Source organism: Sycon ciliatum, chromosome 7 (genome assembly GCF_964019385.1).
Source record: "Sycon ciliatum chromosome 7, ocSycCili1.1, whole genome shotgun sequence".
Classification (NCBI taxonomy): domain Eukaryota; kingdom Metazoa; phylum Porifera; class Calcarea; order Leucosolenida; family Sycettidae; genus Sycon; species Sycon ciliatum.
The window spans coordinates 14,190,935-14,208,107 of record NC_088649.1 but is presented as its reverse complement, the minus strand read 5'-3'; the positions used below and the strand labels follow the sequence as shown (position 1 = coordinate 14,208,107).

General features: G+C 45.8%; 1 protein-coding gene and 1 long non-coding RNA gene across 3 annotated transcripts in view; one reads left to right on the top strand and one right to left on the bottom strand.

The window, feature by feature from the left end:
* The window catches only part of LOC135821067 (uncharacterized), a 12,721-nt gene extending 5,986 nt beyond the window's left edge, over positions 1-6,735 (bottom strand). Inside the window, exons 1-2 of one of the 2 annotated variants that reach the window (XM_065334128.1) lie at positions 6,226-6,735; positions 706-850 (exon numbers count right to left, since the gene is read on the bottom strand). In XM_065334128.1, coding sequence (XP_065190200.1) covers positions 706-850; positions 6,226-6,267 — 187 coding nt within the window. In that variant the 5' untranslated portion in view covers positions 6,268-6,735. The remainder of the gene's footprint in view (positions 1-705; positions 851-6,225) is intronic. The other variant, XM_065334127.1, reaches the window with a different exon arrangement.
* A 7,199-nt stretch (positions 6,736-13,934) lies between these two features.
* LOC135821318 (uncharacterized) lies at positions 13,935-16,100 on the top strand. The gene is made up of 3 exons (XR_010554329.1): positions 13,935-14,071; positions 14,364-14,395; positions 15,987-16,100. It is a non-coding gene; the product is annotated as an uncharacterized LOC135821318 (long non-coding RNA).
* The last annotated feature ends 1,073 nt before the right edge of the window (positions 16,101-17,173 follow it).

The following is a 17,173-nucleotide window of genomic DNA, read 5'->3' as shown; positions in this document are numbered from 1 at the left end:
CATTCTAACGTTACAAGAGGTTAGCAGCAAGATCATCATCCAAGGGCATCAGTGAATCCGTATTTTTGATTTTTTTGACACACACATGCACGCGCACCCACACACACACACACACACACACACACACACACACACACACACACACACGGCCCCTTCTTGGTACAGGTCTACAGTCCATTCTGAAAAAGATGATATCCTAGCTTTTGGCCATAAACGGGTCAAATTTTGAGTTTTCGTCACAATTGTTTTGGCAATCCCCATGGAATGCTCTTCCAAATGTATTTTTGAAGTCTATTTCTCCAAAGAGCAAGCCATAATAAGAATAGGATTTCGGCCAGGTTTTGTCCCCAAAGCACTGAATTGGGGAAAACCATGAAAATCCAGGCCGTTCACTCCGCTTGCATAACAGTACATTTGCGGTTCGAACCCCAGTTGAGGTACCTCTTTTGGACCCTTTTCAAGTTTCGAATCTCGCGGCACTGCACAGTGTACAACAAAATCGCCAAATATGGGCGCTCTCCAGAGCCAGCGCTCATCTTTTTTTCTGAATGGTCTGTACTGTCGGTAGTAGACAACGGGGGGGGGGGGGGGTTGAGCCAGTTCACGCCGGGCGCCCGTGGATCCTCCTTTTGCAGCTCATGTGGCGGCAGCCATGGTGCTGCCAAGGCAACATGCCATCGATGATCACTGTTTCCTGGCACTTACTATTGGCAGAATGTAGACCGTGTGATGTCGTCGGTGGTGCACCTACCGGTAGCGGATAGTACCCTGAACCTGAACCGGAGCCGGAACAGAGTGCTGGTGTTGCAACGGCAAGCAAAACCGACAACACCAGCTGGATGAGGAGAGTCTGAGGTCAGTGAGGAGGAAGACAGAACAAAACAACAGGAGAGGGGTCGGTCGGCCTGCATTCGCTTCAGGAATCATTCTGTTCCCCCTGTTAGGTTTGGCCGGCTTTTACTTGCTTGGCCAGCTTATCTCATTACATACCCTCAAAGGCGGGCTTTAATACTCCTGTTGAAGCTGATACCAACGCTAGCGTATATGCACATCAGGCTTCCATTCCAACCGGGTATTTCCGCGTGCGTGTCAACACTAAAACCAGGGTATAATGTGCTGGCAGTGTATCTTGAAAAGTCAGGCTCCTATTCAAAACAGGCTTCCAGGAGAAAAGGACCTATAAGTTACTAGTGAAGACTAACAGTCCACCAAGATAACGAGATAATATCTAGTCAGATAGTGCGACAACGAGGCACAAAACTGACAAGGATATTGAGACATTCGACGACCTGACTTGGTGGACTGTTAGTCATAACTAGTAATTTATCAGGAAGTTGGTTGCTCCAACGAGCAACTTCCTGACTATTACCAACGAGCAACTTCCTGACTGTTACCGCCGAAGTCGCAACTTCTAAGTTCGTAGTAATTTATCGGTCCTTTTCTCTTCATATAATTATTATTGGCTCAACATCCGAGTTTTTATTACAGTTGTAGGCTTCTGTGAGATAGGCTTTTTAATACAAGACACTATGGTAGTAGTAGCACTTTCATGGCACACCCAGCCTGACAGGAAAGGCGGTACAGTCAGACCTTGCTTATCCGGTCCTCTTTTATCCCGATCCCTCGCCATCCGGAAGAAAATAGCTGGGTACAGATGTAGAGCATGTAGCAAACTGCTGAGCTAGGGTTTACCAACATCTTTATTTACAAGCCAAACAACAGAACCGCTAGTAGTGAAAGTCCGAACAAAGCAGTCAAGTGAGTAGAGCTACAACAAGCAACATAGGCCCGAGTCCCCAAGTACTCGTCCGTGTATGGAAGGATGGAAAGTGTGGAGCGTGCGTGCGTACAAAGCGGTGCATTCGTGCGGGGTTTATCCAGGCATGTGAAAGCAGTACTCACGTACGGTATATGCAGAGTTCATGCAGAGGTGTGAAAGCAGCTCTCACGCACACAGTTATGAATGCAAGAGAGACAGAGAGAAAGCTATGTACAGTTATGAGTATCATTACGCTGCACAGCATGCATGATGCATCCAACATAACCAGTGTTCGATTATCCGGTTCCCTCGTCTATCCGGATATTTTTTTGTGGAAAACGAATGTGTGCGGTTAAGCGAGGTCAGACTGTACTGTTAACCCGGAATCCTTCGCGGCTTTCGCGATGAGTGTTAGATCGCAAAAGCCAATGCGAAACCTACAAGTGTAGTAAAGAAACCGAGGAAATTGACTCCAATCGCAAACATCTCCAGGTGCAAATTTGTCATTGTGCGCTCAAATCGTGAACTAAAAACCGGCGCAAGTGTTTCCTGGTTTTCCACGGCTTACAGTAGGCATACGGAATGGGACAGTTATCATGGTGAAATGTCAATGTGATTTCTACGTCAGTAGAATTCGGAAAGATTTCATGACACATCAGGCGGGCCTGGAAGGAGGCTGCCAAAAAGCGCTAAAAACCCTGGGTAGCGTGCTTTTTTTTAAAAGATTTGTATCTCCGTTGTACCCGACGCCACATAACAGAAGGCAGCGCAAATGTGGGGCCGGGCGTATACGTGAATTAGACAGATGTTCCAGTCAACATATTCGCTACCACCAGGGGTAACGGGTAATTCTACAAACATAGTGATTATTTTCAGTATACCCAACTCGCAACCCACAAACAGCCCTTGGCTACACCACGTACAGTTGAAATTATCCAAATTTTCACCCAGGAGGGCATCATCAGGGATATAGGAGAAGAACGATACAAAGTTGGCTCTTATAAGACAGTACAGGGACAGTCACATACTTCACACTACATACTTCACACTACATACTTCACACTACATACTTCACACTACATACTTCACACTACATACTTCACACTACATACTTCACACTACATACTTCACACTACATACTTCACACTACATACTTCACACTACATACTTCACACTACATACTTCACACTACATACGTCACACTACATACTTCACACTACATACTTCACACTACATACTTCACACTACATACTTCACACTACATACTTCACACTACATATCAACACATACTTCACACTACATACTTCACACTACTACATGTAATCTGAAACACGTTACGAGCTAGCACTAAGACATCACAATATACAGTCTGGAATTTAATTTCGTCTTTTTCGTCCAACGACCTTTTGGACTAAATTAAATTGTAGGACTAATGTCGATTTGCCCAGCTTTTCTACACACTCTTATGATCGATGGACGACATTTTCAACCGGACGAACTCCTTTTTTTTGGAGTTGGACGAAATTATTGACCGACGAAAATTTCTGCCTCTACAGTAAGTGAGCATTTCATCAAGTGCAAAGTGGGCGTGAGACAGCCATGGTTGAGTTGATGTGTGTGTTTGTGTGTGTGTGTTTGTGTGGTGAGAGGGGGGGGGGGGGGGGTACGAGTCAAGTATGGAGTGTGTTAATTTTCTCAAGCTCTCAAGTCAGGTGTGGCTATCCATTCGAGATGTCGAATCTGAGATCCCGCACTCGTTGTGATAACAACAAGGTGTGGGATGCCCAGTCTGTAGATCAGCCATGTGATTATCATAAGTATGTACTTGCACACACACTCGGAGCTGGCATGCGCTGCATTGGACACTAGGCCTGTGCTTTCGCCCTTGGTCGTTCATACGGAGGTGGGCTCGACTCGAAGGAAAGAGAGTGCTGGCATGCGGTACCCGGGTGCATACACGGACAGTGGGCATTACACCAGGTGTGTGTGGGGGGGGGGGGGGAGGTTGTACCGTCATTTTAACCAGGGGCATGGCAGCTGGTCCGGCCTGTCCGGCTGTGGCTGGACCACTTTCTCGCCCGAAAAGTGCCGAAAGTGCCCAGAATGCAGGATTTTGCACCCTAATGTCAAAATTTTACCGCTGGAAACCCCAGCCCCCCCCCCCCCCCCTCCAGCCGAACCACCTCCAACGGCGGTGCTACGCGCCTGCTAGCAGCAGCCAGCCAGAACTGGTCCGGTTGGTCAGGTCAACACCAGACCAACTTGTTGTTAGCCACCAATGCATGCTTAGTACTGAGGAGAGAATGTCACAGTGGAGCTGCTATATCATACACAACACTGTATGAAAGGCTATGGTATGGCCAGATCTGCTTCTGGCGGCTCTGAACAGTATTATCATCATCTCAACTAGCCAGGTGTATTACACGCTGCTGCTACAACACGTGCACCCAGTGCAGGTCAAGCAGTGACTTTGCCTGTCATCAAGACTGAACAGCAGGCTCTGCCACTGAGGAAGGCACAGGATCTACGGCCCCTGGTGGCATGACTTGCAATCAACCTAACGGTATTATCGTAGTTGTCAACAAATCAGAGGTACCGGAAACGTCTGCGAATGTCGCGTTGTTGACTCCCCCAGCCAACCCGTGTGCATGATGTTGGAAATGCAAACACTCATAAAACGATGTACAGTAGGTATCGGTTATAGCTTGGATGTTTGAAAAACGACTTTCTATTCTTATTTCCGATATAAATTTTCTTTCTTACACACGATAAATCAAGTGTGGCATATCATGTGCATGTGCGCAGGGGGCAGGAAGATCATCGTACATGCAACGCAGTACTTCTGTGCACTGTGTGTAGTGTGGCTGGTCATAGTCGCATAGGCTTACCATGTGGCTATGCAACATGAGTTACATGATCACAACAGTTGAATCATGCAGCACTACGACGCAACGAGAGTCAGATCAGAACGGAATTGGACATAATATTATGTTATTACTGCAGGCGATACACTTTGTACCGATCTGGCATGTTTCGCTACACAAAGTCCATTCTTAGGACCGATATATTCTACTATGGGATAAAATTGCTTGTAAGAATAAATGTGCACTTGAAATCCATGTTATGATCATGAAAACATGAGAGTTCATTCTTGTAGGCAGTATAATTATTCTTTTACACGACCACACTATAACCGATACGCACTGTACATTTGACCAGCGAATCTGTGCTTCTCGCGCTGGTTCACGTAGTTCCGAAGCAACGCATCGTGAACGCTGATCTTTTACCATCGTAAACTGATTTCGATCTTTTGGACTTGCTTTGCCGGGTGTCATTAGCCCACCAGAGTTTAGTTTCTTTTCATTGAGTAAAAGACTTCAGTCGAGAGCACCACGATTGTCCTTCCCCCTTCCCTTCCTGACCTGAGTCCTTCCTCCGCGAACGCGATTTACAAACTCATCAAGTCACAGACTTCTGAGTGAAGGACGCGGCTCCCAATTCACCAAATCATGACCCTTCACGAAGCACGCACCGTCAACTTTCACCCGGTATCGCCTACAGTCAACTTCGCCAATAACGACATTCGGCGGGGCATCAGAAAAGTGTCCTTATTCGCGAAGTGTCCTTATAACCGAAGTCCCATTTGAATGTATGTGAACCCATATTTTGTATAGTATGACATGCATATCAAAATCCAGCTCTTTTCTTGCTCTATGTCAATGTGTACTTTATTTTCATATTGCAGTTGAAAGGAACTAAAAATTCAATATGCAAGGGAAATCAATTGAAAAATATGCTTTTTTGAGCCATCTTCAGGGCCAGGGACATGTACATGTACATGTATGATGATTACTGTACAATCATGTACAACTACATGTACATTGTATACATACAGGTGTGCTGGTAAATCCAACAATTTGAAGCCAACATAAAAAAGGAAGAAAAAGCCCCCCCCCCCCCTTGGCTGCATTTTCTTGCATGTGTGCCTTTTATCACCATAGGTTCTGGTACTTCTGCATGACAGGTACATGTACTTGACTGACAGGTACTTGAAATAGCTGTCAAAAGCCCAGAAAGTCGTTATTCAAGCAGTGAATAATGACCTCGGGGGCACTAAAAGCATGTCGCTATACGCGAATTGTCGTTATTCAGATAGTCGTTATATCCGAAGTTAAATGTATACAGTTAGATGGGACTTTGCTCTGGGCATGGAAATTCGGTCGTTATTCGCGAATTGTCGTTATATCCGCAGTCGTTATTGGCGAAGTTGACTGTATTCGACAAAGTAAGCCGTATTGCATGCTGGCGAGTCAGAATTGCGTTCCGGCTTCGCGGCTTCTATTCTAAAAATCTGTGTACCCCAGCGTCGTTGTCACCATCCCGATCGTCTCTGACTCGTACATGGGCTTCTCGTACTTCCCTACGCTTTATTAGCAATGTGAGTGGAGGGTGACAGACGCACTTACCTGCCGACGGACGGCGGCATTTTCCACTTCTCCTCCAAACATCCTCAGGTTGCCCTGACACGGGACCAGCAACGAGCAACGATCCAGTAGCTTACGCCTTTCGTTCTCTCCTGCTACTACACGTTCTTCGACACGCAGCTTGCTGTGGAAGTTAGGGGATGCCGGATCAATTCTATCCTAGCACAGCTTCTAAGTTCTAATGCACTAAGTTGAGGAATCGGGGAAAAAACATTGCTACCTAATCTGGCAGACGCCTGCTTTCATTTACCATCAAGTTAGTTGTTGCAAACAAGAGTCTTTACCAGTCCTCCGGCTCCTTCTTCGGATTTTTTATTTCCAAGCTGCATGCTGGCAGCGCTGCTTTTGGGAGTCCTCGCGGGTCACATGCATGATCATAAGTAGACATAACTCGCCAGATCAGCAGAGTACGAGTCGCCACTCGCCGGCGCCGTCGCCGCGCCGGTGCACGTGTACAGGTACGCATGGCTGCATGCACAAGCACTACCAAGTCGCCATGTTGTTGTTGACTGTCGCGATCGATGCAAATGACCTGAGCTGAGACAGCGAGCAAAACTTGTCAAAAGCAAACTGCACAACCAGTTCCCCGCGTTATAACAGATGCCCTTCCCTTCTCCTAGCGCCCTGTATGCTAGCTTCAGCAGTATCAGCCGCTAGAACCATTACTTCTACTTTGTCGTAGATAGTGCCAAGTCCCCGGCCGAAAGCGACAATATATGCACTAGCTGTACGAGTGGATCGCGTATTTACCGTACTGTTGCAATCTGCCAGCTGCCGTCGACTAGCTAACGAACGCTATGAGTCGTAGATCTACACCGCGCGGGGTTTTTTTCTGCGCGACCCTTGACTTCAGAGGACCAGAGACACCGAAAACACACAGGTATGGCACAGCTATGCCCGTTATGGCGGTTGTCATTCCTCGGAATGGCAGGCTAGGCCGTGGGACCAGGAGGGCAGATCTACGTACAAACAGAGTACAGCGAAGATCGAAGAAGGTCCTTGGTCGGCTACAAAAACACTGACCGCTACAATTTTTTTAGGAAACGGCGCATGCAGCTGAAGTTTTGGGAAGCCAAGCCTGGCAAGAGGACTCCCATAATCTACAAGCGACCAAAATGGGATTGAAAAAGACCTTCCGGGCTTTACACAAAGAAAGGTCGAATTTCATAGAAAACCCTACGCCATCAGAAACGGATGTACGGGTAGTCTCTTTGCTGCAAATACGACTTCAATCTCATCCAGCAGGGGCCATCATAAGGATTGACGGGAAGCTTACGAAGTGGACCTACACTTGCCATCATCACCATCAGCAGCAGCACCACTACCACCACCATCATACCACCACCGTCACCACCACCACCACCACCACCGTCACCACCACCACCACCATCAACACCCCCACCATCACCACAACCACCACCACCCGTGACCACAACCACCACCACCATCAACACCACCATCAACACCCCCACCATCACCACCACCATCACCACCACCATCACCACCACCACCACTTCGTGAGTTGGCGATGGTGGAGGGTCGGGTTCCCCTGCCGTGATTAGTGCTGCACCGAGCTTGTTTTGTGTGAAAGTATTATAATTATTCTATTTAGAAAGCGAAGGACTAAAGGGACCCTCACTTAATTTTTTGCCGACTACCCGCCAAAAAACACATTTCGACACGCGTGTGTGCTGGACGTCTGCGCGTGCACGACATGTCGACAAGACGTGTGAGCTGGCTGACAAGTGAGAGCCAGGGAGTCGTCAAGTACCGGCGTTTGACGACTCCCGGCCTGGTGAGAGCATGCATGCATGTCCAGCTGGCGGGAAAGGGAACCTAAAATTGTAGATCGATGGGTTGAATCTGAAATTGTGGATCTACACGAGGTTTGTTTTGATGTTCTGATACTTGTTGTAATGGCTAGTGATCTTGCAAACTGTTACTGTGACTTTTCCAAGTCCTACTGATATACCTTGTCAAATCAGATGCCCTGTAGTAGTCTTGGTGGAAGCAGACTGGAATGCGTTGAATTCGTAGCATCTGAAATTGAAATTTATTTTTTCTGGAGTGACACTGACAAGCGATGGCATTGGCGACAGGAGAACTTTGCTTCCTTCCAGGAGAGCTGCATCGCAGTTGGATCCTGTCCATGCACATGCGATCATGCTGTGTTGTAGACAGTGGAGAGCTGATTTTGACCCAAGAAAATAGTTTTGAACATTCATGAAGAGGATATTGTTGCTGTAGCTAGCTGACAGACATAACCTGTGGCAGTGGTGTATGGAATCAGCGTGCAAGGTCTGTAGCAACTTGATCATGGCAGAGAACGAGCTGAAGCGAGATGTGAAGGGTGCCATGCAGCTTACACTTGTGCATGTTCTACGTTACTCTACGGCGAGGAACTACACACGCACTCACTACTGCTCTCGCAAGGTGATTGGATTCTCTCCAGTGATTCAGGCCGCCTCAAAGCATGGATCCACTGCACTTTGTCGCGGAACACATCAACATGCCTGTTGACGTACACTGGAAAAGATACGACTCCACGATGAGGACCTGTGTAGCAACTTGATCATGGCAGAGAAGGTGCTGAAGCAACTTCCATTGGCGCATGTTTTTTAGTTTTAACGGTACTCCACGATGAGGAACAGCACACGCACTCGCTACTGCTCTTGCCAGGTGATTGGCTTCTCTCCCGTGATACAGGCTGCCTCAATGCATGACTTATCTGCGCATCAATACGCCTTTGCCTGATGAGTCCAGCGGGGACGAAACGTACGTCGCAATCGAGCTATGTCGTTGCTGTGTCATCATCTATGTGCCATGCGCTACTTGATGTACCAGCCTGCTATGCCGGATACCGCCAGCCATGCATCGACCAGGCGCGAACTGATGGTGCTGGTGGTGAGAAGGAGAGCTCTGTGCCAGAACTTTGCAGCCTAGAGAGCGTGTGTGGGCAGGCGTGTGTTTACCGCCATACTGCCAGGTGTGTCTTTACCACCATATTTATCAATCAATACGCCTGACGTAGATATAACTGGAAAAAGGTGTCACTCCACGATGAGGAGCACACAGCACTCGTGAAGGCTTGTACAGAGTGAGGGGCTTCTCCCCAGTGATGCAGGCTACCTTGAAGCATGATGAGCTACGTGAAAAATACCGCGCGGTGTGTTGAAGCGAGGCATGGAGCATGCCATTCAGCTTGCACTGGTGATTGTTTTACTCAACGATGATGAACTGCACGTGGCATTTGATAGGGCTTGTGCAGGGTGAGTGTCTTCTCTCCAGTGATGCAGGCCACCTTGAAGCGTGAATCCACTGCATTTCTCTCTCTCTCTCTTTCTCTCCAAATTCTTTGGTAATGCAGCCTTTCGCCAACATTGTCCGGTTGCATGCCTACTGTCACTCAAACAGGACCAATGGATGCAACATGTGCCTAGTAGATACACTGTTCATCATGAACAACTCCAATAACACCCCCCCCCCCCCCCCTTACCATTGTCTTCAATACACATCCAACTAGAACTTGAAGAATATTAGTCGAAGCTGCTGGTATAGTCTCTACTTCTTGATGCTACCCACTCTCTTTTTCTGTCTGTCTTTCTCTTTCTGTGTATGTATGTGTGTGGGTGTGTGCGTCTCTCTCTCTCTCTCTCTCTCTGTCTCTCTCTCTCTCTCTCTCTCTCTCTCTCTCACACACACACACTCACAAAGCATGGATCCACTGCACTTTGTCGTTGAACATCTCAACACGCATGTTGACGTACACTCACTCTCTCTCTCTCTCTCTCTCTCTCTCTCTCTCTCACACACACACTCACAAAGCATGGATCCACTGCACTTTGTCGTGGAACATCTCAACACGCATGTTGACGTACACTCACTCTCTCTCTTCTCTGTCTCTGTGCGTGTGCGTGTGTGTGTCTCTCTCTCTGTCTCTCTCTCTCTCTCTCTCTCTCTCTCACACACTCACTCACAAAGCATGGATGTCCTTATTTGACTGTATTATTGATCGCGTATTGATCAAGCTCGGCACGAAGTATTGGCTCGCTTTCTCACATACTTACTCTCTTTTTTCTGTCTGTCTCTCCATCTCTCTTTCTGTGTGTGTGTGTGTGTGTGTCTCTCTCACTCTCTGTTGACGTACACTGTATCTCTCTTTGTCTATCTCTGTGTCTGTCAGTTTCTCTCTCTCTCTCTCTCTCTCTAACACACAGGCACAAGCTCTTTCTATCTTTCAGTTTCTCTTCTTTTGTTGCTTTCTCATGAACACTAGCACACACACACTCTCTCAACATTGATCACTTATTCCCATCATGCTTTTTTGGGTTTCGTTGTGATAGAATATTGTACTACTAGTACTACTGATGTACAACACTATTCTCATGCAACTGGAGGGTATATATTCGGGTGCTATTTGTTGTTGTGGCTAAGAGTGCATGTGTGCGGCCAGCTAGTTCCAGCATGCAAGGTGTTACATTTGCTACACTGTGGTCTTACAAGCACAGAGAACCATATGTTCTAACTTTCCTTGATACAACTATGAACCGAAGCACAACTGCTGCAAATATTAACTGCCCATTTAGGCAAGATAGCAACAACTAAAAGTAGAAGAAGTAAGTAAGACTAGCGTCCTTCCAGCTCCAGGACAGTATGAACAGGCAACAACATAAATTTTAACAGCATTGCATCGTACATGCATGTAGCCATGCAGAAATAATTGTACATTTAGTTGTGAATGCAAATCCAAGGCGGAAAGCAGTCAGGCGTAATAGATGCCAGCAATAGAAACCAGATCTGTGACGCATGTCACATGCATTCATGATGATCAATGCATCGTGGTTCACCACCATTGAACACAGTAGTACATGTAAATTACACAGAAATAGGAGATTAAATCTAACATATCTCCCTCGTGAAAGAAAAGTGATAAATATCACATGAGTGAGTAAAAGACGAAGACAACAAGAAGAAAAACATGACAAAAACAATGGCAATTGAATATGAAAACTCGGATGGAAGAAAAGGACCAAGCACCTACAAGACGTGCTAGAGCTGATAGCCAGTTTGTTGTAGAACGTCAGTACTGTCGGTCAGTTTGGTGCAATGTTATAATAATTATTGTTATTGCATGAGCTGATTGTCAAGTAACTGGTGGTGTTAGTGGACAGTATAGCATAACTTGTAGTTCTTTGATCTTTTTTTCTTTACTATGAATATGAAAACAATCACAGTTCGCTCAGTACTTGCACCTTTTACTTCCAGTGGCTCAAGATGATGAACTGCATGCTTGTATACCTTCCCAGCTACTTAAACTTCTACTATCCGAACAGCACCATCCTTACCTGGATAGGTCATAAGCACACGTCCAAGTGGCTAGTGTGCAGTTGCGGTGTGCTTATCCATCACAAGCACGATATCTCCTTAGGGTGATGCTGTTGAAGCAACCACATCACTTGGACGCTTAGCTTCAGAACAATCTCTTTCAGCTAACGTTTCCATACCTGATCTACAATACGTTGCACAAACTCCCAGCGCTTTCTTGGGTGAGCTTGAGTCATTGTAGATGTGTTGGCTTCAGCAGCAATAGTTGCCCTAGCATGGCCAATAAGAAAGTGTTGTGGCAATAGCAGCTGAAGGTCTTCATGCAGCACTAGTTTTATTGCCTTGGCCATTACCTAGAATACACCACCAAAGTGTGGTGCACTTGGTGGCTTGAAGTACCAGGTAATGTCGCGGTATGACCTTTCTGCTGCTAGTCTGAAGGTGTCGAGAAACTTGACAGCTGCTTTTACCTCTTGATCAGCCACACGGAAATTGGTACCGTTGTCCGATTGCATCTCTTGTGGCACACCACGTCGCATGGTGAATCGGGGTCTAAGAGCCAGGAGAAAACCGTCCTAGTCCAGAGATAACCTCGAAATGACAAGCCCTAGTCAGCAGGCATGTAAACACACATACATATCTCTTTGAGTTGTGACCGATCTCGACCCTGGCGTGCATAGAAGGGGATGACATAGCCGACACCAGCTATGGCAAATGACTGATGTGGTCCAGTTGTCTTGAAGTCGGGAAGTGGTGGCATCGCTGGTGTTGCTGTTTTGATATGGCCCTTGCGGCAAAGAACGCACTTGGCCCGATGCCTCCAGGTGGCCTGCATCACTGGAGAGAAGCCACTCACCCGGCACAAGCCTCCACGAGTGCTGTGTGCTCCTCATCGTGAAGTGATACCTTTCCCAGTGAACGTCAACAGGCGTGTTGATGTGTTCGACGACAAAGTGCAGTGGATCCATGCGTTGAGGGGGCTGGATCACTGGAGAGAAGCCAATCATCTTGCGAGAGCAGTAGCGAGTGCGTGTGCAGTTCAGCTCCTTCTCTGCATGATCAAGTTGCTACAGACCTTGCAAGCTGATTTCATACACCACTGCCACAAGCTATGTCTGTCAGCTAGCTACAGCAACAATATCCTCTTCATGAATGTTCAAAACTATTTTCTTGGGTCAAAATCAGCTCTCCACTGTCTACAACACAGCATGATCGCATGTGCATGGACAGGATCCAACTGCGATGCAGCTCTCCTGGAAGGAAGCAAAGTTCTCCTGTCGCCAATGCCATCGCTTGTCAGTGTCACTCCAGAAAAAATAAATTTCAATTTCAGATGCTACGAATTCAACGCATTCCAGTCTGCTTCCACCAAGACTACTACAGGGCATCTGATTTGACAAGGTATATCAGTAGGACTTGGAAAAGTCACAGTAACAGTTTGCAAGATCACTAGCCATTACAACAAGTATCAGAACATCAAAACAAACCTCGTGTAGATCCACAATTTCAGATTCAACCCATCGATCTACAATTTTAGGTTCCCTTTCCCGCCAGCTGGACATGCATGCATGCATGCTCTCACCAGGCCGGGAGTCGTCAAACGCCGGTACTTGACGACTCCCTGGCTCTCACTTGTCAGCCAGCTCACACGTCTTGTCGTGCACGCGCAGACGTCCAGCACACACGCGTGTCGAAATGTGTTTTTTTGCCGCGAAAGTCGGTAAAAATTAAGTGAGGGTCCCTTTAGTCCTTCGCATTTAGAAAAGCGATCCTGTCAGCTTTTCTATTATTGTGTTCACATGGCAAGAAAAACGACACCGCTATGCTACGTAAGTTTCTACGTAAGGTGCTCGGTATTTCACTTAGGCTACGTAAGTCTCTACGTAAGGTGCTCGGTATTAGGCATAGCCCGATTTTGCTAGCAATTCTGCTAGCAAAATATCGAAGAATTTTGGAAGGGAATTTGCTGGCAAAATGGAGCAAAATATCGGTGTGTTGGCTGGGAATTGGGAGATTTTACACATATACGGTGCACATGACTCATTTCGGCACAGTTTTACCAACACGTGACTCACTTTTTCTCATTTTTGCCAACACGTAACCCACTTTCGGTCAGTTTTCTCACACGTGACACAAATTTTGGAGCAAAAAGGGAGCAAAATATCGAGTGGCCTGGCAAAATGAAAGCAAAATATCGACGATGAGCCAGCAAAATTTTGCGGCAAAATATCGAACCTTCCCTGGCAAAATCGGGCTTTGCCTACTCGGTATTAGATCTACCAACGCCTGGTAGCCGCGTGCTGTGCACATGCACGGCAGACATTGTGTTGCATGCAGTGCATGCAGTCCGCGGATCCGTGTTCGGATATGTGCATGCGCGAGGAACTTCCTTCTTTGGAACTGCTTCTTGCATGAGCTGTTTCGGATATTTCGTCTCCTGGCCTGGCTTATTTCGTTTCGGCGCCGCTGAGGCCTCCTTTCGCGGAATACTACTCAATGACAGGTGAGTTGACCAGTTTCCTTTGATTCATTTGCTTGTGTTGACTCTTTCATTTACGAAAAGTGTGCTCATTTTGGGCGGAATGCAATAAATAATGGAAAAGCTGACAGGATCTCTTTTCTAAATTTAGCTTTTCCGCTGCCAAAGCCTCCTTTCACGGAATACTCGATGAGGTACGTGATCTCTGAGTTGACCGGTTTCCTTCGATTTATTTGCTTATGCTCACCCTTTCATTTACGGAAACGTGTGCTGATTTTATTCGGATCCATTTTTATCTCTTTGTCCTTTTCTACAGTGTGCGAAGAACGCGAGTTCACCTTCTTGACGGTAAGGCTTATGTTAGATGTGTGGTCGAAATACTCATATTCATTGCACATTGGTACATTACAAGTAAGGCACTGGTCAGTGGCATACTATCGTTGGCAGTTCCCAATCTGGAGGGAAAGGTTCAAGGACTCATTGACCGAGTTTGCCAAATAAATTCGCATATCAGGGAAAATCTCCATTGTGGAGAGGTTCAGTAACTTGTTTGCTTCATACGACACAAGCCAATGGGTGCAGTATGGTACATGGTCTCGTGAAAATCTCGTACTTGTATGATTGTATTTGTTTACTCGAGTCTGGGCTAGTCATAGCCCAAATTTGCTAGCAATTCTTTGAGCAAAATATCGGATGCGCAAGTTGCCGGCAAGTTTCGAGCAAAATATCGAGTTTTGGTGGGCTTTTCGGAAAATCCAAGGCTTCTTAGGGAGTTTCCCAACACAATCAGTCACCAAGGTTGAAAACGAGCATAAAAGTAGGACAAAACAGACTCGTGGCTACATTTTTGTAGAAAGTTGAGCAGCAGCAGGAGCCCAATCAAAAATTCCGTAGTCATCAGCGACAGTGATTGTAGATTTTTCCTTGAAACTCATTTTAGCTCGAGCAAAATGAAAGCAAAATATCGACAGAGAAAGGAAATGCCGAGCAGAATATCGAAAATCTTGCAGCAAAATTGTGCGGCAAAATATCGATGTGGGCAGAGCAAATTTGGGCCATGACTAGTCTGGGCTGTTTGATTTGTGAGTACCGCCGAGATTGCACTGCCCCAAATAAAGTTTCGTGCCGCCAAAGCAAGAATTACGATCTGCAATCTGTTTGTAGTACCTGTAGTACCTGTAGTACCTGCAAGAATGTGCTGTACATGTATCGTACTTTCTCTGTTGCTGTTTATGTTGCCGTCATGTTGCTAAAGAAAGGTTCAGTAGAGAGGTTCTGGAAAACGAAAATTCGAACGAAGTTTCGCGACAGTCCTTGCGAAAGTGTGTACAAATTTTTGCACGAACTTTGCGTTCTGCACATTTTCGTTGTTTGCGCGGGCCAAGTGCACGTACGCCATGACCCGATCTCACGAAATTTCCTGCGACAGTTCATTTCGCGTTCCCTGCAAGTTTCGCGTCCAAAGTTGCGAAAGTTCGTGCGAAGTTTCGCACTTCATGATGTATAGCGAAAGTTTGTACGCATTTTCGTTTTGCAGAACCTCTCTAGTGACTCATTTGTTTCATACGAGACGAGTCAATGAGTCAGTGTGGCTTAGAATCTTTCGCTGTAGAAGAAATCTATTCGTATGTCTATTGGAGAAATAATAGTATTCACTGGTTATAAAATAGGTTAAGACAAACTCACAGAATAAATACCATCGGTCCCTTGGTGTTCGTCCTAAAGAGGTTCGACCGGATATCATTCATACTCACCAAAAGATGTGTAAGATTTTATTATCATGGAGTGCCTTGTTTATCTCTCAGTACCTCCAACCATAGCCTTGCCCCTTTTATCCTCAGGATCAGTGTAGTTGTTGGAACGAGGTGTCGGACTCAGCAATGTATTTGTTTACATTTTAATACATGTTTACTGTTCCTCCTTTGCTGTGTTGTTTTAGAAAATCGTGGGCTAACAGTTTGAAGTCATTGATCTACTTCCAAAAGTTGTATCGACATCAACAGGATTACGACTTCAGTGCAATATGATGCCGGATGACCTTATCACGATAACCCATGATTATAAACCATTATAAACACAGCATCAACAAAAACATCTGCGACACGCACCTGGCGCATGGCTACATTTCTCAAATAAATCTGATAGAGGGTGGGGAAATCTGAAATATCTGAAAGGCAAGACAATTTTATGACATTTATGAGTCATGACATTCTGCAACAGCAACATGCACAGAATGACCTCCGTATAAAAAAAGTATCACCACCACTACTCACATGTTTCCCCGCAGGCGAACAATCATTATGCTAGTGCCATTTTCTGCAAGAAAAGGCTTGCACATCGATGCGTTTAATACGGTATTGATATGATATGAAGGCCATCATTTACATAATGTTATTGATATAGGGGCCTGGGCTTTCCATTGATTGGTGACAGAAAAAAACAAAAGAAATTATAGTAATAAAAACTGCTTTATGGCAGTTTTCGAAAAAAGGTTATTGTGTTCTTATCCATGGACCCTGTCTAAAAAGTAAGAAATTAACGAAATGTGATAGCTGAAAATTAAAATTTCACACAAAACCTCACAATAATCACACACAGAATGAAAAGCTACATGTAGAAGACCTTTTACCCTCGTGATCCTCTTTCCTATGCATGCATGTTGCAAATTGTTGGTGCAGTACAAGTTTAGTGTTGAAAGCAGCATTTCAAGTGTTGTGATTATTGTGAGGTTTTGTGTGAAATTTTAATTTTCAGCTATCACATTTCGTTAATTTCTTACTTTTTAGACAGGGTCCATGGATAAGAACACAATAACCTTTTTTCGAAAACTGCCATAAAGCAGTTTTTATTACTATATATCAAGGGCGTCGGAATCGCACCGGTCGGGGCGGCCATGGCCGCCCCACTTTTTCGGCCGTTTTTTTTTTTTTTTAGCACACTGCAACAAAGCGCGATGATCTCAGCGCAAACGTGGCAAATCCTTGTCCCCGATTGTGGTTTGTTGCAGAATCAAAAGTCCATGTACACTGAAATGGCACCAAATGCCTGGGAATGCTTGCAATTGGCTTCAATTTTTGAATTTTTTTCCCGGGGGAGGGTAATGTTTGTCCCCGATCGTAGCATCTT